At 40.6% G+C, this 18,746-nt stretch overlaps 1 protein-coding gene across 3 annotated transcripts in view; it reads right to left on the reverse strand.

Moving 5' to 3' along the window:
- Wdr72 (WD repeat domain 72) overlaps positions 1–16,959 on the reverse strand; it is a 159,177-nt gene extending 142,218 nt beyond the window's left edge. Inside the window, exons 1-8 of one of the 3 annotated variants that reach the window (XM_052187808.1) lie at positions 16,807–16,959; positions 12,138–12,244; positions 8,245–8,323; positions 6,752–6,926; positions 5,840–5,916; positions 4,768–4,887; positions 3,448–3,593; positions 2,976–3,072 (exon numbers count right to left, since the gene is read on the reverse strand). In XM_052187808.1, coding sequence (XP_052043768.1) covers positions 2,976–3,072; positions 3,448–3,593; positions 4,768–4,887; positions 5,840–5,916; positions 6,752–6,926; positions 8,245–8,323; positions 12,138–12,244; positions 16,807–16,959 — 954 coding nt within the window. Of the gene's footprint in view, positions 1–2,961; positions 3,073–3,411; positions 3,594–4,767; positions 4,888–5,839; positions 5,917–6,751; positions 6,927–8,244; positions 8,324–12,137; positions 12,245–16,806 lie in introns of all 3 variants that reach the window. The other 2 variants (XM_052187807.1, XM_052187806.1) reach the window with 2 other exon arrangements.
- Between the last annotated feature and the right edge of the window lie 1,787 nt (positions 16,960–18,746).

Genomic DNA, 18,746 nt, shown 5'->3' on the forward strand with positions numbered 1-18,746 from the left:
CTGGGAAGAGAGAAGGAAGACTTCAAAATTGAACCAAACCTTTTTAAACAATTTGGCACCATTTCAAAAATTTTGAGTAAATTAAATGAAATAATCTGTGATTTAAAGGTAAAACAAAACAAAAGCCTCTATTAAAAATGAGAAATGAGATCACTGGCTAAGCTTCAGAGAGTTGACACAAGTATCTAACCTTGTGTGTGTGTGTGTGTGTGTGTGTATGTGTTCTGCACACATTCCTTCATGAAAGCCTTACTACTAAGGGCTGGGTACATGTTTAATTAAAAAAATCTCAATTAAAAGAAAAACTCCAGTGCTATGAGTTTGTGCTGTCATGGTCTTTAATTCACATGTGAAGAAAGCTAGAGAAAGGGTTTGGATTAACCATGGTAATAGAGACCGCAATGGGCCTTGAGTGTAAGAATCTGAATCAAAATCATGTGTGCTCATGATGATACTGCTCACCAAACATGTCTTTCTCAGTTGTTTCAGTTCTTTTTTCTTTTTTTTTCTTTTTTTTCTTTTTTTTTTTTTTCGAGTCAGGGTTTCTCTGTATAGCCCTGGCTGTCCTGGAACTCACTCTGTAGACCAGGTTGGCCTTGAACTCAGAAATTCCCTTGCCTCTGCCTCCCAGAGTGCTGGGATTACAGGCGTGCGCCACCCCCGCCCGACTGCTTCAGTTCTATTACAGTGGAAATAGCACCAGTTAACATGCATAATATATATATATATATATATATATATATATATATATATATATATATATATGCATGTATGTGTGTGTCTGTGTGTGTGTGTGTGTGTATACACACAGTCCTTGGTATCCTTTTCCAGAACTATTAGCCAACTATTGATTCTAAGAACTCATAATCAAACCTATTATAAGATTAAACCACCCAAGTTTCAAACCTTGCAGTTAATCTCTCCAAATTTCAGTTTCAAAATGGCCTCCTGATATCAGCTGAAGTCATGAGGCATTGTATATGCTTATAAATAATAAAGTTGAAATACTTCTTAGTGATCACCACCATCATTATTTTTAGTTTGTACACACATGCCCACCCACCTTGGACCTGCAGCCTGCTTTCATGTCAGCTGAGACATGCAGAGTGCAAGGGGATTCTTTCAGGAGACACACAAACCTATCTTTGGATAGGTTCATAGTAGGAACCAAGGAGAACTCTCAATGATGCTGAAATTGCAGATGGAGTTTCATGGTGGGACTCCAAATACTGATCCTGGCCAGTGCCGTGTTGCTGCAGAATACTCTTTTCTATGTTTACTGTGATCAAAATCTTAAAATTAAATTATTCTATTTATAGTTCACTAGTCTCTAGATATTTCTTACACTTAAAATATGATGTGAAGGGCAGAGAAACTTGGATATCTAAAGAAGGATCATTAGGAAGTGAACCATCTGTGTTTATACTTGGGGAGATAAAACTAGATAGCTTTCCATTTAAAAAAATTATTTCATTTATGTGTATAGGTGTTGACTTGCATATATATCTGTGTACCCTGTGTGTACCCTGCCTGTGGAAACCAGGAGAGGACATCGGGTCCGCTAGAATTGGGGTTACAGATGGTTGTGAGCTACCACATATGTGCAGGTAATCAATCCCAGGTCCTCTAGAAGAGCAGCCAGTGGTCTCTACCGCTGAGCCATCTCTCCAGCCCCAGTTTTCCAATTTTGAAACAATGGTTTTTATATAGCTTTCATATTTGCTTGTTAGGGTAGAAATTTCTGAGTGACATTTGGTTTCTGTGGAAAACTGTGTTGGTAAAACTTCACTGTGAGGCCAAAAGGGAGCCAACAGCAAGCTCTTCAGAACGAACAAAAATGCCTTTCCGAGTGAGTCACAGCACTGCTTTGTGACAAGGCTTCACTGCTGCTCACGAAGGACTTTAGATATGTCCCCCGATGCATGCTGTAATTTTAAAGGTGTTGTTGTTGTTATGTTTTTTTTATTGTGTGTGTGTGTGTGCTTTTTTTTCTGCCCTAGCAGCACCCAGAGTTCTCAGTTTTGGCTGAGAGATTTTTAACCAAGGTTTTGCAGCAAAACATTAAAGGAGCATCATGGCTGTGGGGCTTCCAAGGGCTCTGCTGTCTAATTAATCAAATCACTATTCTGCCCACAGCCGCATGCTTTCATGCTTGCTGTGTCACTAACCTAAAGCTCTTCCTCTTCATGAACTACCTTTTTTCGGTAATTAACTGATGTCTGAGTCTACAGGTTAAGAATCATTTTGAATAACACCCCTGGAATAAAACAGTTACTTAGATCTCAGATGTGGTTAACTGTCAAAGGTATTGTTAAGCCAAGTCGGAAGCTCACAATTATATTCTCAACTATCTGCTGGAAACCTTAATTACAGTTGTTAGAAGAAAATTTTTTCTCCTAAGAATAGCGAAATACATGTGAAAATGATCTGGGTGTATAGTTAAGTTTGGGGGTTTTTTGGTTGTTGTTGTTTCTTAAGTATAAAAGCCATTTCATAAAGTTTCAGAACTGGAGTAGGTATATCAAATGTTAAGAATGTGCTGTGGAACAGATCAAAGGAAAAACATGGAATGTGTGTGTATGTGTATGAGAGAATCCATGAAATAAAATTGCAGTAAAAGTGCTTCTAGGTAAAGGCCATCCCATGGTAATTATACCATTCCTACAAACTTTCCAACAATTGAAACATTCCCAGCTACAGTAGGCAGGCAGTCAATATTTATGGTGGTGAAATCAGAATTTTAATATCTTCTTTATTTTCTTCCACACTTGTAGTCTTGCTATAATGAACAGGCATTGTTGTATCAATCAACAATTCTTATGGGCGACATTTTCTCTTTGGGAGCCATTAACACTCAAAGTTGATTTTCTCATTAACAACTCAATCTAATGCTTTGATTTTGTTTTTTTGTTTGTTTGTTTGTTTGTTTGTTTTTTTTGCAAGAAGCCGGTTTGAGGCCACTCTTCCTGCCTTACCTTATTTTCCTCCACAGAAGTGGAGCAGAGTAAGTGCGGATAGACAGTCCCCTTCAGGACGCCTCCGTCGGCAGGGCACGCGTATTTGGAAAGCCCACTACATGGGGAAAATTACAAACAAAATTTAGGGTCATTCATTTGATTCCTTCCTCCCCTTCCACTTTCAAAAGCTGGATGGCACCGTTCGAGTTTCTAAACTCCAGTTAGAAATTGTTTGGTTAATAATTACGAGTGACTTTTTGAAAGCCCCGCACCAGCTGTACAAGTTCTACATGGCTAATCTCATGCCTTCATCCCCTGCTGTGCTGTACAAAGGCAGAGGGCTTGCTAGCCCAGAGTAAATCTTCCAGTGCCAAAGTTGTTTTGTTCTGGGTTTTGATCAGGGGCCGCATGCAGAGGGTTTTCCATAATAAACCTCCTCAAGTTCATTTTCTACCTGAATGTTCTGAGCCCTGCTCCCATCTGAGCCCACCTGTTCAGCAGCTGATAGATATAACTGTGACCATCTTCTGTCCAGACAAGGATCCTGTGGGCGGCAAGCACCTCTCCGCCAGCAAAGAATTGCCCGTCTCTACTAACTTCAGTCCACAGAAGGGAAAAGTCGCAATAGTCATAAATCTGCAAGACAGTGCAGTTGTACATTAATAAAGGCTGGACATAGAGTATGTCTATAAGGTTAGCAGTGGATTATGCTTATAGAGACTATGGAGATTATGGAATTAATGCTATAGCCCATTGCATATTTAAAAACAAAACATACTGTTCTCATGGATGAAGATAAAGTGTAATTTTCTAATATTTCACAAGACTTAATTTTTCACATTTAGCCTAAAGTAGGTTGCAGTGTGTAAAAGTATCTGGCTGGCTTTTTCTACCATGTGTCTGTTGAGCATGGAAAGCCAAATCCTACATTTTAAAATAGTTTTATTCTTACAACATGAATAGTCTCAGAAGAACATTTAAAAATTCCTTATATATAGGATGTTTGTGTAATAGAAAACCTTGGCCAGTTTGAGTACTTTAAATCCTTGGCAACAATATATTATTATGGCACAAGTCAGACAGACTTCTGATAGCAGTTATGTGAAACATTAAAGAAAACTCTTTATCAAGCTGCCATTGGATGATAACTTTGTTTTACTCTTGGGGAAATGACAAAATGGATTCACAAGAAAAGAAGAAGTATTCACAAAAACCGTGGCTGTGACACAACAGACAAAATAAACAGGAAAAAAGGTCAGAAATATGGTCCATCGGCATTTGTAGTAAGTACTAGCCTTCTAAAAGTAAAATGCAGATGTTGTTTTTAAAAAAAGTAATTTGAAGATTTATTTCTCTTTTTAATAATTTGTTTGTATTTGATGTGCATGAGTGCTTGTTTGCATGAATGCATCACATGCACAGATTCCTGAAGAGGCCAGAAGAGAACACAAGATCCCTCAGAAAGGGAGTCACAGGCGTTTTTAAGTGGCTATGTGGGTGCCAAGGATAGAACCCGGTCCTCTGGAAGAGGAGCGGGCACTCTTACGCACTGTGACATTTCTCCAGCCCTTAGAAATGATTTTCATCATTATTTATTTGTGGCTGATAAAACCAGAACTTATTGGTCCACATACACTATCTCGGAGCAAAGTAATGGAGCACACAGCAATAAGACAGGTAAAGTAGACTAATCGTTCCATGTATTAACATTATTACATTGAGGGTTTTTTCCCAATATTTAAACTGTATTTTTCACTGTTCGACTCAAGAAAAAACCATTGTAATTGTACATCACTGGTACTTTCAATACCTTCCAACACTTAGAAAACACCACCAAAAGGAGTCTCTCTGTGTACGTACAAAACCGTATTGTCTGACAGTTGAAGGAGTCAAGAAACTTGGATTCTTTTTCATAGACATCTTGCTTTTCCTTTAAAAGGAAAAAAAAAACATTTTAATACAAAGTCCAGGAAATGTCCACGTAAACAAAAGGCCCAGTCCTCATATACATGACAGAGCTGCTTCCTATCATTATACAGGGAGAGTATCCAAGGTTCCTTTCTAGTGGTTTGACCTAAGCATTACTATACAAAGAAGCTATGAGCAGAAATGCCCTTAAGATTCAAGGACTTATTATTGATAGTCAACCAAACACCATTCTATATGGAACCATGGTAAGTGGCAAGAATAAAGAGTTGCTGTCTTTCAGCCAGAGCAGAAAGAGGGGGGCCATAAAATTGTTAAAATTCAAAACAACAGCAAACAAACCTGTATTCCCTTAATGACTAAAACCACAAGGAAACAGCACAAGAGGGGCTTTGAAAAGTGACAGGCATAGACAACAATGGGCAGCAAATCCTTCTGTAAATTTCTGGTAGTGCTGTGTAGTGTGAGGGTTTCTAAGGAGTGGCAAGCAACACATTACTGTATAAGGAAGCCTAACGCATCCTGTGTTCCCCTTTTGTCTGTTACTTTGACTCTGTTCTGATGGTAGGAAGCAGGTGGCTGTGCCAGCATCCCCAGGAAAGTGGTATCTGTCTGTTACAGCTCCCATAACCTAGAAAAGACCTAGTGGGAAGAGACAGAACAATGAACTCTCATTTTTTAAATTAAAAATATAATCTTTTCCTCTCCCTACTCCTCTCCTGTGTGTGTGTGTGTGTGTGTGTGTGTGTGTGTGTGTGTGTGTGTGTGTGTAAATAAATCTATTTATATTATGTATGGAGTCATGGTTGGAAGGATACAATTCAAATGCCTCGGTGCCCACCCCTGGAAAGATATCATTTAAACCTTCAACTGTGAACATGCATCACTCTCATGGTTTGAAATTTTCAATGAATAGTGATTAAAATAATGGAAAGATGAGTGGCTTCCAAGCCGACCTGAATGCTGTTGATAGATGAGGAGAGGTCCCACACTTTGAGCTCGCCAGTTACAGATACAACCAAGAGAGAGTCTTCTGTAAAAAGAAGGAAGGTCACATATGAGCTATCAGCCAGTGGACCAGGATATTGTCAGTATTTCCTCATAGTCACTCAAAGACTGACTGCACAGGATTGGGTCGGCAGGATATATTTAGCTTTGATTTTTGTTAAGGGAAAATGATTTCATTCCAGGTTCTAATGCCCTATGTGTGTACAGAATATAGCTAAAAGAAGAGCCATGGCACTGATCAGGCAATGGTTGTATTGAACCTTTTACAGATGGGAATGTAGAACCAAGTCCCATTTTACTTGGGCATTGCAACTACAGAAACTGAGTTTCAGTAGTATATACAGAAAAAGTATCCCACTGCTCTACACACACAGAGAGAGAGAGAGAGAGAGAGAGAGAGAGAGAGAGACAGAGACAGAGACAGAGAGACAGAGAGAGACAGAGAGACAGAGAGAGACAGAGAGACAGAGAGACAGCAAGGCAAAGAGAGACAGAGACAGATAGACAGACAGACAGAAAAAGGAAAGGGGGAAGAGAATGGGAAGGACACAGGATCAGGGGAGGAGGAAGGAAAGCCAGGGACAGAACACATGAACAGCCCAACTGCCTGTCCCTCTCAGCAAGCAGAACTGAGAACTGGGTCATAGAAACAGATTCTCTTTTGCATGTCTCCACCTCCTGCTGGCTTCCTAATAACTTGTCCCACTGGTGGAGGAGATCTGGGTTTCCCCCAGCATGGTTTTAAGAGCTTCTCCCAGGACAAGGAGAACACCAACAGTGATCTCAGCTCTAGCTTTACAGTTTCTGCAGTATCTCATCAGCCGCTGCACCATCTTAGACGAGGAGACGCCCACCATTACCTTGAATTCTCACAGAGTGAACAATGCACATGCATTTCATCCAATCGGGGGACTGTAAAGAGGAAAAGGTGTGTAGGACAGCCAGAGTGCCAGCATCCAGGACGAGGACATCTTGATATTCCCCACAGCACAGCAGCCAGCCCTCGCCAGTCATCCGGAAGGGACAGTGGTAGTACTATGGGATGGCATTCCAAGAACAGCACCTTAGAGATGGATAGCGTTGACACCATTCTAGCTGTGTAAAAACCTCTCAATTGAATTACGGTCTGCCTCTCTTCAATGAACCCTCTGATCTAGGTAGTGCCTCAATTCCCTTCATTAACCCCTGACTCTTGTCATGTTGACTTTTCAGCTTAGTTTCAACCCCACCCCATCCCCCAGGTAAAAGGAGAGTTCTTTTAAAAAGAAACACTATGAATCATGGGACAGTGATAGGTATATTATTTCTGCAATGTTATTCAGAGCTAAACAATAACGACCTGGGTTCTCTACTCCAGTAGTACTGCTAAAAATTGGTAATACTGGGGAAGTATTCATGTAGCAAAGACATTTTGAAAGTATTTTCTATTAAAGACCAGTTTATACATTCTATGTCATCCCCAAGCTCTGCATCTGGGTTCTGATCCCGAGAGAAGAGGAGAGAGTGGGTAAGTGTTGCCACACAAGGTACCAGCAGCACAAACAATGATGAAAATATAGACATAGAGGTGGTGAAATTACCAATCAGAAAGCATGGCTAAGATGGAGCTAAGGTGAGGTCCCGGGTTCCACATCTGATACTGGGGGAAAGAGAAAACCCCTGAATTAAAAAATGATTATAGAAATTATAACTAGGTTTCTTTTTTTGTTTACAAATTAAAAGAAACAAATGAGTCCACCAGAAGAACTAGTTCAGATTTTAAAGCGTGGCATGAGCTTTACTGCTTTCTTAAGATTTTTACAATTGTAATTATGGGTGTGCATGGATGCAGGGCGGGGTATGTGCACAGGAGTGCACCGCCTGCAGAGGCTGGTAGAGGGCACGGCATCTCCTAGGGCTGCATTAAGAGGCAGGATTTCTATGCTAGCAACCAAATCCGGGTCCTCTGGAAGAGTAGTGAATGCTCTTAACCCCTGAGCCATCTCTCCAGACCCAGAAAAAGTTTCATGTTTTATAAAGAGCACATCGTTAAAGCCAAATCTTCCCATGTACCTGTGGATGCTTTGTATCACTTAGGAAATGTGAAACAATATAAAAAAATCTTTTTTTAAAAGATTAGAATCAGAAATGAAACAACCAGGAACAAATGCTGTTGAACAATATCTTCAGACCGAGAGGAAGGCAAAGACAACAGACAATTGCTGGTGATATTTTTCCACCATGGAGAAAAAAAGAAAATGCAAGAAAAAGAATAATTCTCCAAAGATATTCAGTACTCAGATAGATAGAAAACACTACGTGTGGGTTACTGTTTGGCATCTCAAGTGTTCTAAAAGGAGCACACTGCACTTACGCAGATGGCAGTGTGCCTGTAAGGAAGGGTGGTCTTCTCCACACACTGGCCACTGCTCACATTCCAGACGTGCATTTCCCTAGAACAGAGAACTCATTGTTATTCGCTTCCAGGTCCTCCAAGTTTTCCTTTAGCAATGCACTTGGGCGCAACCTGATCATTCCTGTAGCTTTTTGTTACTGAATACTGGGCAGGAAAATGCTGTGGTCATTAGCAGGGTCGACACACCACTACTGTATCATTTTGTGTGGGTAACAGCACCCTGCCTACAGCCTGCGAGCTTTGTGTTAGGGCCACCCCGGCTAACAACAAAGTGTGGGGATTCAGCCATTGTGGCCCTCAAGAGGGACAGGACCATGGTCTCTCCACAGAAATAGCATCATTCAAAACCAGTTATTTCACTGAGCTTGAACAACATATCCTGGGAAGGATACACATCATATCTGCTTGTAGGATCTCCTCTCTCTCTCTCTCTCTCTCTCTCTCTCCCTCCCTCCCTCCCTCCCTCCCTCCCTCCCTCCCTCCCTCCCTCCCTCCCTCTCCTCTCTCCCTCTTCTCTCATGAAAACAAACAGCACCACCAAGAGGCCACATTTGGTCCACCACTGATCCAGTTTCTTTCTTTGATTTTTTTTTTCCCTCATGATAAAAAAACCTGAAATAAACAAGTCTTAACACTTGATATTTTTAAAAGGCTTCATTATTTTTTAGGACTTCTTGGAGTTCTTTTTTGTTTTTGTTTTGTTTTGTTTTTTTATTTCAAATGCTTCCCCCTTTCCAGGTTTCCCCTTTGGACACCCCCAATCCCACTCCCTTCCCCCTGCCTCTATGAGGGTGCTCCCCCCACCTCCTCCCCACTTCCCACCCTGGCATTCCCCTACACTGGGGCATTGAACACCCTCAGCCCCAAGGGCCTCTCCTTCCACCGATGTCCAACAAGGCCGTCCTCTGGCACACATGTGGCTGAAGCCATGTGTATTGTTGGTGGTCTGGCCTGTTGACACTATTGCTCCCTCGATGGGGCTGCAAACCCCCTCTGCTCCTTCAGTCTCTTCTCCAACTTCTTGTTTTAATTTATGTTATGAAGACAAAGACACAGTCTATACAAGGAAACTGTGAAATGTGCCAGGTAATTTAAACCTAGAGAATTTCTGTTCAGTAAACCAAGGCAACTGAATCATTGTTGCATGATAGCAAAATAGTCTTTGGTTTTAGAAACTTCAATACGGAAATACACACACACACACACACACACACACACACACAAGCTTTATGAGTGTTGTGGGAAATGCTGCACAGCCATCTCTCCAGGCCCAGAAAAAGTTTTATGTTTTATAAAAAGCACATTGTTGCAGCCAAAACTTCCCATGTACCTGTGGATGCTTTGTGTTCCTTAGAAAATGTGAAACAACATAAAAATAATTTCTAAAGATGAGATACAGAAATGCATTAATGAGGAACAAATCTTGTTGAATAATATCCTTAGACTGAGAGGAAGGCCAAGATAATAGATAATTACTGGTGCTATTTGAGGTAAAAATAAAAAAAAATACAGATTAATACAGATTAATGCTATTAAGCACTGCATAAATTTGATGGTTTTCATGGGTTTGTTTTGCTAACATAGCACTAGGAGTCAATATTATAAACCAGTCCTTCTGAAACCTGAGTGGTTTTGGTTCCCCATTATCAACCTCTTTCCAGGAACAACCTCCTGTCCACTAGGAACACACTACTGACATCTAGTGGGAAGACTGCAGAAGTGCCACAGCCACCTTGTGGTGCACGCGTCTCCACAACAAAGAATGCTCATTCCAAAATGCCTTAAATGTGAGGTACACAGGTGTGCCCCAGAATCAGAAGAAAATATTCATAGACTTTCCCTTAGTTTAACTAACAGCATCCCAACAGGTTTTCAAGGTAACCTGAAAAGGCATGTAATTTTACAGAACAGGAGGAAAAATTTTCGTGTCCACAAATAGCTGTGCGCTTGTGTGCATGCAGAAAAAAAAAAATAAGAAGAAAGGAAAGATAGAAGTTAAAAATATATATCCCAGAAATAAAATCACTAATAACATATCTAAAAGGGAAATGAAGAATATAGAAATCAAACTGAATTCTAGATAGCCAATAGTATAAAATACCACAGTAATGTAGTTTAGCACTGTAGTCTCTGGTCCTTCCTCATAACAACAAACACCTGAAAGTATTTAAAAAGTAACCCCAGCAATCCTCACTCCCTGGCTGTTATTAGATTCTACCATGTGAGTTTTTTTTTAAAGCTCTTGCTAAGTTGATATATTTTGAGGTAAATTTATTTTTAAGCTGGTATCTCTAATGATCAGTTTTTAAAGATTTATTTTATTTTTATTTATGTGTATGCACGGCGTGGGTAATAGTGTATATGTGCATATGAGTGTACTGCCCATAGGGTCCTGAGGAGGGTACCAGATCCTCTGGAGTCAGAGCTACAGGCAGTCATGAGCCTTCCTGTGGGTGCTGGGATCTGAACTTGAGTCCTCTGGAAGAGCAGAAAGCATTCTTCACTGCCAAGCTATCTCTTCAGCCCCACATCTGGACTCTTCTTTTTACTATTCCCTCTGAGAGTTATCTACCCCTAATTATTATTTATTGCTGTGTCTGTGCTTAGTAAGCTAAGATTTCTCATTGGAGCTAGAGATTCCCATACCCACCTGCCTAGAGACCTTTCATTCATGTGGCATCTGGGAGTTCACAAACTTGGGAAACACCTTCTTCCCTTGTTGGTTCTCTGTCAATGACTGGTCTAGCCAAATGTAAGATTCCCAACCTATTGTTTGTCTCATACTTCCCCAGATGTCTATAAGTGGGCACAGGAGACTTTAAATACAATCTCTAGGATATAAAAATAGAAGGATAGTCTAAGTCTGTGCTAGAAACACAATTTACCAGGCCCAAGGTCACCCTTTGATCTCATATCTGCAGAATTAAGGCCCAGAAGTCTACACGGAGCCTTGGCAGGTAACTTTGAGATAGCTCAGTCTTAAAGACCCTTGTCCTGGCAGAATCTCCATTCTAAGTTCAGACACTAACCTAATGCTTATCCACTAGTAACCAGAACATCTCATAACATATGGAAACCTTCTCTACCAATGCCAAGCTTTCTATTTTACAATTTTAATTTATCATGTTGCATTAACTATGCAAGTTTATTAATATAAATTTTAATATTACCATACCAACCTCATTTGGTTAGTACATGTCTGATAAGTCTTTTTCACCCATTTTCTTTTAAAATATCATTTATATATCCTATTATTTTTACAACCATCTTTCCCAATCTCAATTTTCTTTTATGTTTTCCTTGATCTTTTTTTTTTACCTGATTGTCTGGCAATCACTGCCGTGTAAAGCTTGATCCTACATATAATTGAGATTAGCATTTTACCAAAAGTTAGTCTGACTGTCTTATTGTGTGCTTTCCTTTTGCATGCATGGAGGACAGAGGTCCACACTGGCTGTTTTCCTCAATCATGCCCCACTTTATCGTGAGTGTGTTTATGTCTGTGTGTGCACACACCTGTGTGGTTGAACATGGACAGTATGTGTACAACTATGTGTCGGTTTTGTGTGCATGAAGTGCTTGGAGGTCTGAGGTCAACATTGGGTGTTTGTCTAGATTGCTCTTTCCTGGTCTCCCATGACATCCTGGGCTCATCAATTTGGCTAGACTGGCCAGAAAACAGCCTCCGGATCTCCTGCCCCAATATACACTCCTCAGCAGTGGGGTTATAACACAGGAATTCACATTTGTATACAAGTGTGTTATCTACAGGTACATTTCTCCTCCACTCCACTTTAACTTCACAAAGGATGGTAATGGAGACAGAGGTAATGTGGACACCTGTCACTTACCCGTTCTCGGCGGCACTCACAACGTAGGGCTGTTTGGAGAAGTCCCTTGCTCTCGCCAAACATGTCACTGAAGCCGAATGACCGAAAAGAAGTTCTTTAGCTGAAATCTGAAAATGTTGAAAGTAAGGTTTTAAACAACTCTAAACTTTCAGGAATAATAATAATACATGATAACAAGAAATATTTGCATATTCTAATTAGAAAAAAATTTAGGCTAAGATGTTTTATGTGCCCAAGTTTCAGGTAAGCAGGTACACAGCACATCAACATCCACAGACTAGGAAGCCCAGACAGGAAGGGATGCACTCTCCTCAGTTTTCCATTTTATTTGTTTGGGTTTCATCATGGAACTTAGGTAACTAGCAGACTACTTCCTCAACATTTCAGTTTTGAATTCATATAAGTCAGTGCAGGCATTTTTTATGTCCAGAAATTCCCCCATGACCCCAGCCTGTGGGGTCAAGGATTCTATGTAGCATGCGATACTAAATGTCTGTAACTCCAGCACGGAGCAGGGAAAGGCTAAGACAGGAGGATCACATGCTGGAGGTCATCCCCAACCCAGGAATGACATTCATTGGTTCTCCCAGACAAATTGAAAAGTAGCATCTTCACAAAAGCCTATGTCCATTTGTAACAGTTTTGCTCAGGATTATTAAAAATGGGAATGTAAACAAGCTGCCCCTCAGTAGAATATAAACTACAGAACTGTAGGCAAACAATGAGATATTAGCTGACTCTGAAAAGAAATGAGTGGCTAAGCTGACCAGACAGAGATCTGTGTGTATTGCTTAGGTGAAAGAAACCATCCTGGAAAGACCACCGCTGTATGATTCCAACTCTGTGAGCTTTGAGTCAAGATAGAACTAGGAAAATAAAGAGTGCTCATCTAGGGTTCTGGAAAGCAGGAGACCATATGGCACAAGGGACTTCTAGAACAATGAAATGTTTCTGTATCACATGACAAACTGTGGACAAATGTGAGTTCATGTCAGCCTGTAGAATGTCCATCCAGGGTCACTAAGAAAGAATTAACTATAGTGTGAGTCAGTAATCTAAGGTCTCAATTCATTGCTGTGCCCAGTCTACCACTTCAGGGTGACATGGAGTCATGGTTAGTATTAGTCACTAACTTGACACAAACCTAGAGTCACCTGGGAAGAGGAAACATCAACTGAAGACTTGCATCAATCAGGTTGACCTGTAGAGCAAGTCTGAAGGGTATTTTTTGATAGGTGATTGAAGTAGTAGGGCCCAACCCACTGTGGGTGGTATTGGTCCAGGTAGGTGGGCCTGGGCTATATGAGAAAGCAGGTAGCAGTAATGAACTGTTATCTGGAAGTATAAACCAAATAATTGCTTTCCTTCTCTAAGTTATCTTTGGTCATGTTATTTATCACAGCAGCAGAATCCCACTAGGACACACAGTGATGGTGGCAGACCTTGTGTAAGGGATGAGGAACCCTGTACCTTCTAGTCAGGTACCTTCAGTTGTTGTGACTTTGTCTTGATACTGAATTCTACTTTAGCAGACAACTTTAAACTACTTTTTAAAATGAAGTACTGATTTTTTTTTAAATATCTAATGTGACTCCATTCCTCAGACATAATGAAATGGACTCTTCTACACAAGAAATCCAACCACATGCTTATTTATAATGTCAAGGTATCACTTTCCTATGAGCATTTTGAAAGTGTAGCCCTAAGTGCTTACTCTTGTATCGTTTCATGTCTAAAATAAAAGGTATATTCCTATTTTGTGAAAAAAGATTCTGAAATCAAAACTATAGAGTTAAGAGTCTTTGAGAAGGATCTGAATTTGTCTCCTAGCACCTACATGAGCTCAGACCCTCTTGTTACTCAAGCGTCGGGGGACCGTGCATTCTCTAGTGGCTTCTCTGGCCCTCATTCATTCATGTGTGCATATTCAAGAAATATATACATATATACACAATATACACACATGAAAATATTTCATAATAAAAACAATCATTTTCTAAAGAAAATGCATAATGCCTTCTTAAATGATGAATAAACATAGTGGACCCATAAATAATTTGAAAAATGTCTTGTGGATAACAAAATATCTATATTCCACATGGATCAAGGCTCACCTTTTTTTTTTTTGACCAAACTATGGAACATGCACATAAGCTGGTAACCAGACATTAATATCTACTCTAATGGTTTCCTTTATATCTACCACAATCATAACAATTTTAAAAGATCTCTTGTCCTGCTAAAATTGTTATGCTAAAAAGTTTTCTAGTTTATTAATATCACTTAATACATACATTCTAGCTTTACATTGCTTCTGAAAAACTTCAGAAGGTTATGACTCAGAAGACAATACCCCTTGTACCTAGACACCATCCTGGGGGTGTATGACCACTGTCAACACTTCTGAACAGATCAAAAGCCACATCAGTTCCAGGTATACCACAAACACTTCTCTCCCCCAGAGAGAATCCACAGAAGAGCAAACATCAGAAGTGAACTCCATTGCCTTTCTGAGATGGTCCGAATGAGATGGCCTTCATCAGGTCATATGCTTGAGTGTTTGATCCTCTGGTAGAGGATCTGTTTAGGAAGGATTAGGAGGTGTGGCCTTGGTAGAAGGGTGTTACTGAGGGGTGGGGTTTGAGCCATGCTCTTTCTATTTCTCTTTCTGCTTCCTGCCTGTGGGTCAGAAAGATGGAAGCTCTTAACTATTGCTCTAGTGGTACGCCCACCTGCCTGCCAGCCTTCTTGCCCGCCCGCCCGCCTGCCCGCCTGCTGCTATGCTCACTGCCATGATGACCATGGACTAACAAAATAAGCCTTGCACTGAAAGAGAAGTTCTCAGCAGTGCCATTCATATGAGGTACACAGCAGTCAAAATCATAAAGTATCAAATTTGTGCTACTCAATATTTTATTCTCATGGTGACTAGAACAAAAGGCTCATCCAACCCCAACTCCGCTCATCAACTCCAGAGGCTCCCGTTGCCCAGATGATTCATATAACCCCTTTCTGGTCGTCAAAACATCACCATGGCCAAACCTTATCTCCTCGCCTAGCTCATCTCTCTCTCACTATAGCTGGATCCAGCAGCAGGGAGCAGCAGGGAGCAGCAGGGCTCTCTCTACCTTCCTGCAGGTACAGGGTGTTGCCTTAAATAAAATGAGCTGCATCTCCCACCTTGATGATGTGAGTTTCATTCCTTATCTGTAATGCTTAGTTCTTCAATATTGGCATGACGGGCTTTTGCTTGGGAAATCCTTTGTTCTAGATAGTCATTTGCACTTTAGGACATCAAAGGGAACTACTAAGTGCCAGTAGTATCTCCCTGATGCAATTTAGACAATCAAGTGTCTGAAAATATCATCAAATATCCTTTTTGAGGCAAGCTAGCCTCCTGTTAAGAATTACTGCTCTAACACCAAGAAGAAGACTTATCCTAAAGAAATGCCACACGGGCTAACTATTGTCTACTTAGGCTTGGCACAGGGTGGCCTAATTAGCCAAGTCCTGTCTTTCTTATACTGAGACTTCCTGGGCCACCAGCACAGGTATCTTCCTTCAAGTAAGAGCTCAACCAATTGCACTCAGAGTGACCAAATACTAAATGGATATCAGAAACCTACAGAAATGTAGGATAGTAGGAATTCAAATTCCTTAAGCTTATAGAGAGCTATGGATTGTAGGCAGCTGCTTCAGCCAGAAAGTAATATAATAAGAACGATTTTAAAAGATTAGCAAGAGATTTTTGAGGCCATTTAGGAAACCGAGTTTAAATGATAATAGAGAGCATACATTTTTGTATTTATATGACCACCCATTTTGAAGCATGTCTACTGCAATGCTATCTTACTCTCTCCAAAATTGCTCATAAACATTGAGCTGAGCTGCTCTGCACTGCATCTCTAGATGCCCCTACCGAAGTGTTCGGTGACAGGAGGTCTTAATTAACTACACTATAAAATAGAATTACAATTAATTGTTAATTTAGGTTTAAAAGTGACAGACTTTAAAGGCTAAAAATAGTTTTGATCTTTAAAAGGCTTTTTAATGAGGGCAGTAGACTTTAAGTACATCATTAGTTTAATTGTTCAAATTGGGTCTAGAGACTGCTAGAGTTAAGCAAATAACTATTCTGATATGTTAAATGTTTATGACTTGGGACAGAAACAATTAATTGCTAATCGATGGGTCCAATACTAGGTGAGGCCAGGTTCTGAAGTCAGAGGATGACAACAGTAAATTGAATGTAGAGGTTTTGATGTGGTCTGTAAAAAAGCATCGCAAAGCAGACTCTAAAGAATAGCAAGAAGGCTAACCCGTCAGAAATGTCCAGATAATTAAGATATTACTCATTTAGTTAATAGTGGCTTTCAGGAGTGCCTTTTGTTTATTTTAATGGGCCATTATTCTTTAGAACTATATTTAAACATATATAGCTCACTTACTTGCACATATAATTCAGAATAGAAAACAGTAAAACTGAGTGTAGCTTAAAGGGTGATAATACTTAGCTGGCAGCTGAGATTATTAACAGTATTCATAATTTTCACATAATGTCTTGACTTGTTCCATAAAGAACGCCTTTCCCACCGTCGCGCAAGGCTTCTCCATCACTGTAGGTCTGAGAAGCAGAGTGGACACTGTTCATACCTGCGACTTTACACACCTTCAGTTCTGGCGACAGGCTCCAGAGGCAGAGCTGACCCTCCTGACTTCCAGTCACTATGGTTTGCTGGTCGTCTGTGATCATGATGGCTGTGATGCTGTGGGGAGGAGCTTTTCTTCCCCAGAGGGCCACAGCCTGCAGAGCGCTCCTCATGTCGGATGAATCCCAGATACGGAGAAACTGGGAGGGAAAAAGGCGCACGTGGTTAGCTTCCTTAAAATTGAGGAAATGCACATCTGTAATTCAGTAATGGAAAGCTGAAGAAGGAGTTTTGGTGCAAGTCCAAGGTTGGCTTCCGCTATACAGATCAACAATGGTAATTGAGTACCTGTGATGGAAGTTTCTGTGGCCATTTCTTGCAAAGCCAGATACATATTTGCTCCATGACCAGGCCCTTCCACTCTAGGTCTTATTTCAACGGGAGAAAAAAAAAAGGTGTGTTTATGGGAGGGTTGCTATGTGTACAACCGTACTCACAATAGCTGAAAGCTGTAAACAAGCCAGATGCCAATGAATAGGTAACCAGGTAAATAAGCAGAGGCATATCTACACAATGGGACACTAGTCCTCAACCAAACAAATGACTCATTGACCCACACTACATGAATCCCAAACCAGTTATTTGAAAATACCAGGTAGCTAAAAAGAACAATGCTGTATGATCCTCTGGGTAACACACTAGAAAGTTTAAATTAATACATAGTAACTGAAAGCAGAGCAGAGGGCAGCGAGGCCTCGCAACAGGAAGAAGCAACAGGAGAGCGGGGACGCACAGGGACTCACGGAGAGATTATTTTCTAATTTCAGATTTCTTTTATTTGTAATTATAGGTATGCATGCATATCTGTGCACATGAGTGCAGCGCCTCTGGGGCCAAAGCAAGCTGAATTCCTCGGAGCAGAAGTTGCAGGTGCTTGTGACCTGCCTGATGGGGGTGTCGGGAACTGAACTCTGATCCTCTCTTTGTAAGAGCCCAGTGGTATCTTAAACTCTGCAAGACCTAAATGTTGACGGCTTTGAGGGTGGTGACCATGTTCATCGTCTGAACTCTGGTGGAGGGTTTATGAGTGTGTACTTACCCCCCTCTCTCAATAATTTAAAGTTTGGGGATCCAGCTCACTGGTCAAGAGCTTGCATTGCATTCATAGGTGCAATAAGTACAACCAATTAAAGGATTGACCAGATGAATTTGACCGTGGCATGTCGTGAGGAATTGTCTTGGCTGCTGATTGATGGCTGTGGGAGGGCCGGGAGGGTTCAGCCCGCCATGGGCAGAACTACCTCTAGAGAGGTGGCTCTGAGATGTCCATGAAATTAGGCTGAGCAAGTCTTGGGGATCAAGCCAGAGGGAGCAATCCACGGGGAGCAGAATAGCCAACTGATTTCCATGGCCCCTGTCTCTGCTCCTCTTGGAGTTCTTGCTCAGTCTTCCCTCAGGGATGAGTTCTGAGACAGATAAACCCTTGCTTCCTCCAATTGCTTTCCGTCATGGTCTCTATCACAGCAACGGAAAGCAAAGTTGGGCTAGCATCGTAATAAAGATGAGTGTTGACTAACAAACTAGAGGGAAACAAAAAAGTGAGGTAATAGCATAAGGAAGTAGATCCCTGTTAACTCACCCTGCAAGAAAAGGTACTGATGAAATCTTCTTCAGGCAGGAATATGACAGTATATGGAAAGAGACAAACATACATGCTATATCAAAAAGAAAGAAATGTATTGATCAAATAGAAAAAAAAGCTCAAGAGTAAAGAAACAGCATAAGAAAGAGAAAATGCTAAATTAAATTTAAATTCACATTTAAACATTCCAGAAACTACAGTAAAAGTACACAGAAGAAAATAGCTGTAAAAAAACAAAGATTCTTTTTTTATAACTGTTTTTATTTTGTGTAATAATGTTTTGTCTGCATGTGTGTCTATGTATCATGTGTGTGTATA

This window comes from Apodemus sylvaticus, chromosome 7, assembly GCF_947179515.1.
Source record: "Apodemus sylvaticus chromosome 7, mApoSyl1.1, whole genome shotgun sequence".
Lineage (NCBI taxonomy): Eukaryota > Metazoa > Chordata > Mammalia > Rodentia > Muridae > Apodemus > Apodemus sylvaticus.